We start from the raw sequence: 12,376 nt of genomic DNA, 5'->3' as shown, positions 1-12,376 counted from the left end.
GATTACACGAAGGTATATGGAGTAAAGTGCATGCAGTTAAAGTTTAAATTTTCTGTTGGTTTCGCCAAAGATTTCAGAATTTGCAATTTTATAGTGTACTTTTCTAGTGTGTCCTTCTAATCTGGTAAAGATAGTGTAAAGGTATTTGACTCTGTCCTTCTGTTAAAGGATCTAATAGATTTGATATATACAATTAATAGGTGGGAGTTGATGTTCGTAAGGGTGAGAGCAGATTATTGAGGACATATTCTTGTTATTATGAGGTTTTTTTTCTTTAGTTATTAGAAGCCATGTATGATAAAAAGCACCTTATGTTTGTAGTAATTTAGTAATATGTTTTAAAAACTCTCATAATGTTCACGTGTAATTAAAATAACTATTGTTGATGGAAAAGAAGCTCAGTAAATCATATCTGGAATGGTCTGAAATAAAGATTGTATTTGAAGGCAGAAGACTTCTGAAAGTTAATGTTTCATTCCTCTTGATTTTCTTTGTTGTGATAAATAGCTTACATCTATTAGGCCATTGAGAAACATAAAACTGCTTAATGAGTATAAAAGTATATGCCTGTGATTTCCAAAATGGGTTAAGACCCTAACTTTTTGAGTGTGTATCTCTAGAGGGGTGGTTCATGGACTCCTTTGAGAATTTGAAAACTCTATCTCTCCCCCCAAATATTTGCATATATATATTTATATGAACAAACACATGAAGCTTTGTGTACTTTTTCGGGGAGTTTACAATATACAAGCTTAGCACGTGTGAAGGTTAATCTGTTGTAACTATTTGCTATTATAAAGCCGGGTGGAGTTAGAAAAGTACTGATAAAGAACTAAACAGACTTAGTTTGTCTTGGCTTCCTCACAAACTAGCTGTTTGAAACTCTTGGCCGTTTATCATTTCTGGGCCTCAATTTCCTCATCAGAATGAAGGGTTTTATTAGGTGATATGTGAAGCCTTTTCTAACTCTAAAAGTATACTCATAGGCCAGGCATAGTGGCTCACACCCGTAATCCAAACACTTGAGGAGGCTGAGGTGGGTGGATCACTTGAGGTCAGGAGTTCGAGACCAGACTGGCCAACATGGTGAAACCCTGTCTCTACTAAAATACAAAAATTATCCGGGCATGGTGGGGCATGCATGTAATTCTAGCTACTCAGGAGGCTGAGGTAGGAGAATCACTCGAACCCAAGAGGCAGAGGTTACAGTGAGCCGAGATTGTACACTGCACTCCAACCTGGCCGACGGAGTGAGACTGTGTCTCAAAAAAAAAAAAAAAAAAGAAGAAAGAAAAAAAACCCAATAAATAAGTAAATAATTATGTACTTATAAACAAAGGGGGACCTGTGTAATGTTTTTGATTGAACCTTGAAAAGTGAAAATCAAAACTCTCTGTTATTTAACAAGCATGGCAAAAAGGCATTCACATAATACGTTTGGAAGTATTTTATATTTAACAAGCATTTATTGAATACCTACTATAAGATGTGTCTGGCATTGTGCTAAGCCCTGGATAGGCGGGACTAAAAACCTTAAAGCACATGTGTGAGCGATTTAAATTTTGTTTTAGTCAGGTTTTACCTAAGATTTTAAACATTGTTTTACAATTTGAAATTTGAAAAGGACTTGAAATGTAGATGAAAAGACTGAACTATTGCGATTCATAGTGTTGTGAGGTACTAATGTACCTTTTTTTTGTGAAAAATAAGCAGTTCTCAGGCATTTTAGAAGTACATGATAAACAATTTTAATGCCATTTTGAGATAATTCTCACCTGTTTTTCAGAGCATAACTTCAAGAGACTCTGAACATTTTAGTAGTGATTTGGTGATTGAAATAGTAAGATCACTTTAGTAGGTTACTTCAGATTGGCTTTCTCAGTCAGAATTTTACCTTTTTAGTTAAAGCTACTAGTCTAGTTCAAAGTTTTGGAACCATTAAAGTATTTTTGAGTTATGTGCTTCATATCATCCTTGGGTTTTATTATGCCTGGTTAATAATTTGGGTTATATCTGTATATTCAGATGGAAATTTCTGTGTTTCCTGAGAGATGTTGGATTTCAGTATGTTATCTTCTCTTTTAGGTATTTTCAGCCACCAGGAACTTGGATACAGTGTGCTTTAGAATCCAGGGAACTTCTTGCTTTGTGCTTGAAAAAAATCAAAGCCCCTCTGAGTAAGGTAAGTTAAACAGCTAAAATCAGTATTTATAGGTATGTTTTCATTGATAGTCTCATTTTCAGAAAATTCTTGTGAGTAGGTTTTTCAAAAGTAACTTTTTTTTTTTTTTTGAGATGGAGTCTCACACTGTCGCCTGGGCTGGAGTGCAATGGCGTGATCTCTGCTCACTGCAACCTCTGACTCCCGGGTTCACACGATTCTCCTGCCTCAGCCTCCTGAGTAGCTGGGATTACAGGCGCACACCACCACACCTGGCTAATTTTTTGTATTTTTAGTAGAGACAGGATTTCCCGATGTTGCCCAGACTGATCTCGAACTCCTGACCTCATGATTCGCCCTCCTTGGCCTCCCAAAGTGCAGGGATTACAGGCATGAGCCAGCATTCCAGCCTCGAAAGTAACTATTAAATGTTAACTATTGTTACCAGTAGCACCCCACTACAAACAATTTTTAAAGTTATATATATTATTTTTATGAAAAGTAAAAATATCTTTTTGCTTTAAAAAGACTTACAGAATTTAATTTTTTTATTTGTTATTGAGAACCTCATGTATAATTTGTAACGGAAATTTTTATGTAAAACCATCACTAAACATAATTGAGATTATAATATTAGAGCTATGTTACTTAGTTTCTTTTTATTGTCATTATTGCTCTGGAAAGAAAATACTTGTGCCTGTCACTGAAAGTCAGTGCATAAATGTATTCAACAAACAAACAGAGTTTGTTTAAAGTACAGTTTATTTCCTGATATAAAATTGAAAGTGATTGACACTTTGAGTTTTCTTTATTTTAAGCTTTATGACTCACTTCTACCATGTTTTTAAAATTGACGAGTTAATAGGTGCAGCACACCAACATGGCACATGTATACATATGTAACAAACCTAAATGTTGTGCACATGTACCCTAGAACTTAAAGTATAATAAAATAGAAAATAAATAAATAGCTACATAGATAAATGGAGAGAAATGCCTTCTTTGAAAAGCAATAATAAAATTGAAAATAGCATCAAAAAAAATTGACTCAGATTGAAGACTTTTCTGAATCTCCTTTAAGCTCTAATAAAATTTCATGTAATAGTTTTTTGAAATTTTCTGCCTTTATTTTCCTACTAGGTCCCAGCCAACCCCACAAATTTCTGATGGTCACTTGTTGGCCCTCCTGGCATGAAACTTTGTCTTTTTCCCTTCATATTTTAAAAAACCTTTTTAGTTTTTTTTTTTTTTTTCGCTCCCCTGTGTTCTTGATGATTTTTACTTTATCTTCCAATCTTTCTAATGAATTGGTTTTTTTTTCCAGTAGTAATGTTTTTAAGTTCTAGAGTCTTTCATGTTCTTGATGCATTTTGTTTTAAGATTTTTTGAAGATTTTGATAATAGGAATTTTTTTGTTTGTTTCCTTCTGTTCCCTCATTTGTCTGTTTTTTTATGAAGTCAGTTTTTTGTGTATCTTGGTTTTTTGCTTATACTTGGGGTTTTTGTCAAATGTCTAGTGAGTCTTAACAGTTCATTAATTAATTCATCAAATGTTTATTAAGTACTAGCTCTGTGCCAAACTGCTTTTGGTGCTGGGGATATGTGAGTAAGTGAATAAGTGAGTAAGACAATCCCTGTCTTAGGAAGCTTGTATTCTAATTGCACACTAACACGCCAGTGTGGAGCAACATGTTAGTATGCAATGATCAAAATAGGTAGATATATTACATGGTATATTAAAAGGTATAGTCTGTGGAGAAAGGAGCTAGGAAGAGGATAAGAACTGTGCATGGAAGAGTTGAAATTAAAGGTGTTTAGGGGAGGTCTCACTGATAAGGTGACATTTGAGTAAACATTAAAGATGGTAAGGAAGGAAGCTGTGCAGAAATCTGGAAGAAGAGTATTAGGGGTAAAGAAAACAAATGTAGAGACCAAAAGCAAGCACATACTTGTGTGAATAGAACGGAGTGGTGAGGGGAAAAGTAGTTGGGAATAGAGTCAGAAAAGTCATGGAAGGCCACAGTATGTCTGACCTTGTAGGCCCTTAATAGAGGCTGTTTCTTATTCTGAGTGTAAGCAGTATGGAGGGTGAAGGGCAGAGTAGTGAGATGACATGACTTACTAGTATTCCTCTGGCTACTCTTTTTAGAATGGATGTAAGGAGGTAAAGGTGTAAGTCATTGTAATAATCATGAGAAATGGTTTTGGATCAGCAATGGAGGTGGTCAGAAGTGGACAGATTTTGGATCTATTTTTAAGGTAGTAACATTTACTGATGTAGCTGGATGTGTTAAGAATGCCTTCCACTGTTCGTGACCTGAGCAGCCAAGTCACTGGGTAGGGGATATCAGAGTTCCATCTGTAACTGGTATTTAGATGTCTACTAGACACTTAAGTAGAAATATTGAGTAGGCAGATTGATAAATAAGCCAGTGAGTGGTCCAGTCTAGAGATAATGAATTTAGGATATAGATAGTATTTAAGATCATGAATCGGATTAGATTACTTCAGGAGTTTACGGAGAGAAGGAAACAAACTGGAGAACTGAATCCTGGAATCATTCCTTTAATGGGTAATGAGGAAGAAATAACTAGGTAATGGAGGAATCAGCAAAGGAGATTGAAAGGAGCTACTAGGGAGGTAGGAGGAAAATTAGGTGAGTGTGATGTCCTGGGAGGAAAGGGAAGTGTTTTAAGAAAGGAGTGACTAGCTATGTGATTTGCAGTTCATGAGTCAAGTCATGAGTTCTGTAGATTTAATAATGTGGACGACCTTAATAACATGGACAATTTCTGTTTAGTGGTGGTGGTAAAGATGTCATTTAAATAGAAATGAAAATGGGAGAAGGAAGATAGACAATTCTTTTGAGATTTGCTGTAAAGGAAAACAAAGAAACAGGGCAGTGGTTGAAAGGGAGGTTTGAGAAGGGACACATGTCTTTTTATTTTATTTTTTGGAGATAAGGTCTTGCTTTATTGCTCAGGCTAGAGCGCAGTGGCGCTGTCATAGCTCACTGCAGCCTCAAACTCCTGGGCTCAGGTGATCCTTCTGCCTCAGCCTCCCAAGTAGTTGGTACTACAAACATGCACCACATCTGGCTGATCTCTCTCTCTCTCTCTTTCTCTCTCTCTCTCTCTCTCTTTCTCTCTCTCTCTCTCTCTCTCTCTCTCTCCCTCTCTCCCCCCTTGTTGTCTAAGCAGATACTTGAGCATCATTCTAGAGTCTGTTCTCTCTTTCCTATATCCAGTTACCATTAAATCTTACAGATTTTTTTTCTACATCACATGAACTGTGCAGATAAACCTAACAGATTTTTATCTCCTAACTAGCCCTTGAATCTGCTTTTGTTATTTCCAGTACCTCTCAGTTCAGATCATCTACAATCTGCCCGAATGATTACCGCAGCCCCCATTCTTGTTCTCCCACCCACCCCTTCTCCCCAAACACCCATTCTGGCCATTCTTGAGTTATATTCAGATCTTCACATATAGCAAACTGTTTTTGGGCTATGCAGATGCTGCACATTTAGTAATGAGTTATAGTTGTGGATTTAGTATTCAGTGCATTAAACTTCTCTGATGAATGTCAATTCTTAAAAAAAAAAAAAGTCACAGAATATAGAAAGAATAATCCAAGTGGAAACTTTTGTTCATGAAGTTACTAATAGATAATGAGGTCACCAGGTCTTTGCTTTCTTCTGGAAAATATAATTTCCTTTTAAAGGACAGTGTGCTCTTTTTTTTTTTTTTTTTTTTTTAAGGGGAAAATAACTTTTTTCCTATGCAAATACTTTAAGTTTTGCTTAAATTATATCAGTTGCATTAATATAGTCATTGGGTTATCTTTTGATTTGCTGCTATTGTTACATAACTGATGATTAATCTTTTTTTGTGGTGATGGTATGTAGTGATGCTGATCACAGATTCCTTAAGCATCTTATGAAATCTGTTTATTGATGATTTGTTCTTTTGCCTTTTTTTTTCTCCTCAGGTGAGAACTTAAGTTTCTTTTTGTTTGTGTTTTATTAAAGGTACGGCTTGTAGATGCAGGCTTTGTTTGGACTGAGCCTCATTCTAAGAGACTTAAAGTTAAACTGACTATTCAGAAAGAGGTAAGCGGTACATAATTTTCTCAGCGTGGTTAAAAGTACAGGTAGTGAAAATGAGGACCTAGTGATAAGTTATTTTATGGCTTGAACAGCTTAAAAGAAAAAGAGTACGCTCAATTTTAGCTGTTCGTTTTCTTTTGAGCATCTGTACAAATAGATCACAAGTAAGAGTAGTCATTGCTTCTGATTAGCAGACTTACTGATCTTTTCCAGAGTTATTTTTATGAGGAAAAGGACTGAAGTGAAAACATGGGCTAAGGTACTGATTCTCAAACTTGGCTAATCATTGTAATGACTCATCATAACTGAAGCAAAAATTCTCTGTCTGTGAGGCCTGGGAATCTGTACGTAGGTTGAGTATCCCTTATCTGAAATGCTTGGGACAAAAAGTGTTTCAGATTTTGGATTTTTTGGATTTTGGAATTTTGCATTGTACTTACTGGTGGAGCATCCCTAATTCAAATACAGAATGTTCCGGTGAACATTTTCTTTGAATGTCAATTAGAAACTGAAGAAGTTTCAGATTTTGAAGCTGAAATTTCAGGTTTTGGGTTTTTGGATTTGGAATGTTCAATCTGTATTTAAAAAACTTCCCGTGTGATTTCTGATCAGCTATGTTTGGGAACCATTTAATTAGGGAATTTTTTTTTTTTTGATAAGTTTTCCTTATTTTTTTCTTCTAAGGATGATTTTTCTATATAAACATGTATAGGCTGGGCATGGCAGCTCACACCTGTGATCCCAGCACTTTGGGAGGCCAAGGTAGGCAGATCACTTGAGCCCAGGAGTTCGAGACCCCGTCTCTACTACAAATACAAAAGTCAGCCAGTCATGGTGGTGTGTGCTACTCAGGAGGCTGAGGTGGAGAATCACTTGAGCCCAGGAGGCGGAAGTTGCAGTGAACCAAGATCGTGCCAGGCTGGGCAACAGGCAGAGTGAGACCCTGTCTCAAAAAAATGTGTGTGTGTGTGTGTGTGTGTGTGTGTGTGTGTGTGTGTGTGTATGTATGTAAAATATACACAGAATATTCTCACAACCACTTCAGCTAAAGAAAAATTTGAAATGCTCATCTAACAAATCATAGGAATTAAATCTATATACCGTTCTTGAAATAGTATAACTGGTTTTTATGACTTTAAATTTGAGGACATTTGATTGATTAATGGTAAAAAAAAAAAAAGCAGTAATGGAAAAAGTTTTCAATTAAATATTAAAGGTTCTTCTTTTAAAGAAAATACTCATTATTAAGCAAAACCAAAAGAATGAAGGAGTGTGATTGTTTTCTTTATCAGGTGATGAATGGTGCTATCCTTCAACAAGTGTTTGTGGTGGATTATGTTGTTCAGTCTCAAATGTGTGGAGATTGCCATAGAGTAGAAGCTAAGGATTTCTGGAAGGCTGTGATTCAAGTGAGGCAAAAGGTAATGAGAGAAGATGATGAGTGAGTCCTACATCTTGTATTTCATCTTTGTCAATTATAAGATAGCTAGTAAAACCTCTTTCCCTTCTTTCTACATCCTGTGGGTACCAGGGATAGTCTGGTTCCCTGAGCATTCACCTTTGGAAATAGATCTTTATTACATTTTAGATAATCTTTAAAGATTGTTATTGTTTGAAAAATCAGTGTGCTGTATCTGTAGATGGTATGTGTGTCCTATACCTATAAATGGCTTTTTGTGGGGCATTTATTGATCAAATAATTTATATTTTAGACTTTGCACAAAAAAACTTTCTACTATCTGGAACAGTTAATTCTGAAATATGGAATGCATCAGAATACGCTTCGTATCAAAGAGATTCATGGTGAGTTAAAACTCAAAAGCATTTGAAATGATGTCGGATTTTTATTTCAACATACCTAAGTAATCTTATTTTTACTGATAATATCTGGATTAATACTGTCCAAAAGAACTTTCTGTTAGAAAAAAAAGAAAAAAAAAAAAACTTAGTTCTTTATCTGCATTGTCCAGTATGGTATAGTCACTAGCCATGTGTGGCTGTTGAGTACTTGAAATGTGGCTAGAGCAACTGAGAAACTGAATTTTTAATTTTCTCCTAATGTCAAACATAGTTATCTTTTTGTGTTTCATATCTAATAATATTTCTTGAGGTTTCTCTTTAATATATATACATACATACTTCTGTCCAATCTTGCTCTCAGTTATGTGAGTGACATTGGAAAGAGTTAGAAAGCTTGCCTTCTTTCTACCTAGCGTTTAATTAACCTCTTGAAGTTTTTTAAGAACTTGCCCATTAAGCCATCCTATTTGATATCTCTTAGGGGATGTCTTTTCAGTTTCTTTTATGATATTCACCTCTCGAGTATTCTACCCTTTGAGTCAATTTTAATACCCTTTTCCAAGAAAAAACATTTCATCTAGCTTTTTAGATTCTTGGTATAAAATTGAACAAATGTAATAAATCTCATCTGTAACTGTAGTTATGTCCTCTTTATTGTTCCTAATGTTTATCTTTTCTCTTTTTCTACTCAGCTCACCTTAGACTTGCAACTTTTATCTATTATGCTTTTTCAAAACACTATTTTTAGTTTTATTTTAAACAATCTTTTTCTCAATTTTGGTTTTTAACACTAATCCCTTCAACTCTCTTTAGTTCTGTTTTGTTTTAATTAATTGAAAGCTTAGTTTATTTTTAATTTCTAGTAAATATATTTAAGGTCATAAATTTTCTTCTGAGCACCATAATGGGTCTGTAGCTGGTACTTATAGCTACCTTTTTCCACTGCCCATTGTGTATTTTATTTGACCTCAGCTGTTTCATGCTTTTGGGTACATACTTAGGTGTGGAATTACCAAGTCATATGGTAAATTTATGTTTAATATAAAGAAACTGCCAAACTGCTTCAGAGTGGCTGTACCATTTTACATTCCTGCCAGCAATATTTCTCCATATGCTCCTCAACACTTGTTACTATATTTTTGTTTATAGCCATTCTAGAGGGTGGTATGAAGTGGTATCTCATTGTGGTTTTAATTTCCATTTTGCTAATGACTAATGATGTTGAGCATATTCTGGATACAAGTCTCTTACTGCATATATGGTATGCACATATTTTCTCCTAGTGTGTAGGAGAAAATTCACACCGGATATTCTTAATGGTGTCCTTTGAATTGCAAAAGTTTTAAATTTTGATGAAGTCCAGTTTATCAAGTTTTTTCTTTTAATTGTGATTTTGGGGTTATGCTTAAAAACTGTCTAATCAAGGTCACAAAGATTTTCCCCTATAGTTTAGGTCTTATATATTTAGGTCTTATTTGAGTTAATTTTTGTGCAGGGTGTGAGATAAGTGTCTAAACTCATATTTTTCTGTGTGGATATTCTTCGTCCCAATGAAAACTCTGTCCTTTCCTCAGTGAATGCCTTGGGTCTTCTGTCAAAGATCTAGTGACTGTAAATGTAATGGTTTATTTCTAGAATCTCAAGTCTACTCCCATTGATCTATATATCCATCCTTATATTAGTACCATGCTGTCTTGAATACTTACTAAAGTTAGTGAGTTTTGATATTAAGTGTGTAATGTTCATTTTGTTCAAAATTGTTTTGGCTATTCTGGGTACTTTTAGTATTGGCTGTTTTGATAATTGTATTTAGATGAGTTATTTGCAAGAATATGTTTAATATTTCTCAGCTAGGTAGGTTTGCCTTTGACTATTCCTTTCTCGATGATTCCTAGTGCTACTGCTTTGTGATGAGATAATGTTGTCTTTAGTAATTTCTACTGTTTAGGATTTGTTGAAATTGTTTTTCTGTTTAAAATCTTAATACATGTTTTTTAAATGAATGTTTTATGAATGTTTGAAAAAATATGTATTCTTTCTTAGAACTGTGTTCTATAATCTCAGTTAACTCGACCTTGATAGTTGGTTATTCAAGTTCTGTGAATTGTTACTATTTTTTGTCAATTTTATCATTTTGGTTTTGAGAGAGTCCTAGTCCTTCACAATGATTGTATGTGTTAATATGTGTTAATTTTTTTCTTTTCTTTTTCTAATAGTTTTTGTTTTCTGTATCTCAGATAGTTTCCTGTTATCTTCTTGGTAGATTAATCCATTTATTACATAAAATAACTTTCTTTTTTTTTTTTTTTTTTGAGACGGAGTCTTGCTCTGTAGCCCAGGCTGGAGTGCAGTGGCCGGATCTCAGCTCACTGCAAGCTCCGCCTCCCGGGTTCACGCCATTCTCCGGCCTCAGCCTCCCGAGTAGCTGGGACTACAGGCGCCCGCCATCTCGCCCGGCTATTTTTTGTATTTCTTAGTAGAGACGGGGTTTCACTGTGTTCGCCAGGATGGTCTCGATTTCCTGACCTCGTGATCCGCCCATCTCGGCCTCCCAAAGTGCTGGGATTACAGGCTTGAGCCACCGCGCCCGGCCAACTTTCTTTTTTTTTGAGACGAAGTCTTGCTCTGTCACCCAGGCTGGAGTGCAGTGGTGCAATCTGGACTCACGGCAACCTCCGCCAATTGGGTTCAAGCAATTCTTCTGCCTCGGCCTCCCGAGTAGCTGGGATTACAGGCACGTGCCACCGCATCTGGCTAATTTTTTATATTTCTAGTAGAGACGGGGTTTCACCAGGATGGTTTTGATCCCCTGACCTCATGATCCACCTGGCTCAGCCTCCCAAAGTGCTGGGATTACAGGCATGAGCCACGGCACCCGGCTGTTCATAAACTTTCTTTGTTGTTTTTCTGTCCCCCTTGGCCTTGAGTTTTATTTTTTCTAGAATTAAAATTATGAGTTTTATTTTCATTTGCTGATTTATTTTGTCTGTCTTTTTGCCAAAGAAGTCTTAAGTGATATCTCTAATCTGTTGTGACTACAATAGAGTTTTCTAATAATTTGATTTTGTTTAAAACAGATATAATGTATAATATAGTCATGTTAGTAGAGGAGAATTCTATTTTGCATAATTATTTTCATATGGCTTTTTTTTTTTTTTTAAGATGGTCTGGATTTTTATTATTCCTCAAAACAACATGCTCAGAAGATGGTCGAATTTCTTCAGTGTACAGTTCCCTGTAGGTATGTTTGGGACCTGATTGTGACTAAGTCTAAGGACCCGGGAATGGATGTGGATCACATATATTCTTCAGGCTCAGACAACTTCTCTTTAAAATTGTAGTAGAGATGATACTTACACAATCAGGAAGCATATATTGGGTTAACCACACACTCATAGAGGAGGTAGGACTTGTGCTCCAAAGATCGGGAAATTTTCATAGCTGGAGTTTATATTGAAAGGTACTATTAGTGTGAACAGACTTGCAGTGGGCATTAGTGTGACTTTCAATAATGCTATATAGAAAGTAGATTGGTCTGAGCCAACAGCGTGTTCTAGAGGTTTGGTAGAAAAGGTAGGGCTTAGTCAGAATGGTGAAGGTTTTGAAATGCAAGTGGAGGACACTAGGTTTTATCAGAGGAGGCGTCAGGAAGCCATTTTAGACTTTGGACAATGATGGTTTGATTTAATGAAAATTGATATTCCTGAGTCTATACAAGTTAATGACCTTTGTCTTTATATTATTACTAACTTTTTTCTTAATAGATACAAAGCATCACAAAGACTGATCTCTCAAGATATCCATAGTAACACATACAATTACAAAAGCACTTTTTCTGTGGAAATTGTTCCAGTATGCAAGGTATTTTTTTTTTTTTTTCATTTAATCCATGTCTGTAAAAGAGTACAATTAATTAATTGGTGTATATGTAATTTGTAGCTCCTGGTTTTCGTCTAGGGTTGGTTAAAAATTTAGAATAAGTTCCTTAAGTGATTTCTAACATATTCAGCCTTGTTAAAAGATATATGTTTTAAAAAAAATCATGGTTATAATTATGAATTGACATGCCTTTTATTTTGGTGTATTAAAATGAAAAGACCTGGTTACAGTTGACAAAAGTCCATATTGTTTAAAATTTGTGATCCTGTGAGCCTATGTGATAGCTCAGTGAAATTGAATAAAAGAAATGACATTAAAATCATTATTAGTGAGCCACTTTGTGGAACATATACAAACTAAATTTTGGCAAGAAATTAAAGAATATTGGGATAATGTGAAAATGAGATCATAAAATCATTTTTATGATT

The 12,376-nt window shown here is 35.2% G+C and overlaps 1 protein-coding gene across 10 annotated transcripts in view; it reads left to right on the top strand.

Moving 5' to 3' along the window:
• The window catches only part of NMD3 (NMD3 ribosome export adaptor), a 182,379-nt gene that overhangs the window by 156,391 nt on the left and 13,612 nt on the right, over positions 1-12,376 (top strand). For 8 of the 10 annotated variants that reach the window (XM_017955740.2, XM_031663607.1, XM_017955739.3 and 5 more), the window contains 6 exons: positions 2,086-2,182; positions 6,192-6,272; positions 7,562-7,690; positions 7,982-8,072; positions 11,232-11,310; positions 11,834-11,930. In XM_017955740.2, coding sequence (XP_017811229.1) covers positions 2,086-2,182; positions 6,192-6,272; positions 7,562-7,690; positions 7,982-8,072; positions 11,232-11,310; positions 11,834-11,930 — 574 coding nt within the window. The remainder of the gene's footprint in view (positions 1-2,085; positions 2,183-6,191; positions 6,273-7,561; positions 7,691-7,981; positions 8,073-11,231; positions 11,311-11,833; positions 11,931-12,376) is intronic. The other 2 variants (XM_021934690.2, XM_021934691.2) reach the window with 2 other exon arrangements.

This window comes from Papio anubis, chromosome 2 (assembly GCF_008728515.1).
Source record: "Papio anubis isolate 15944 chromosome 2, Panubis1.0, whole genome shotgun sequence".
NCBI lineage: Eukaryota > Metazoa > Chordata > Mammalia > Primates > Cercopithecidae > Papio > Papio anubis.
This window is presented reverse-complemented; position numbering and strand designations above follow the sequence as displayed.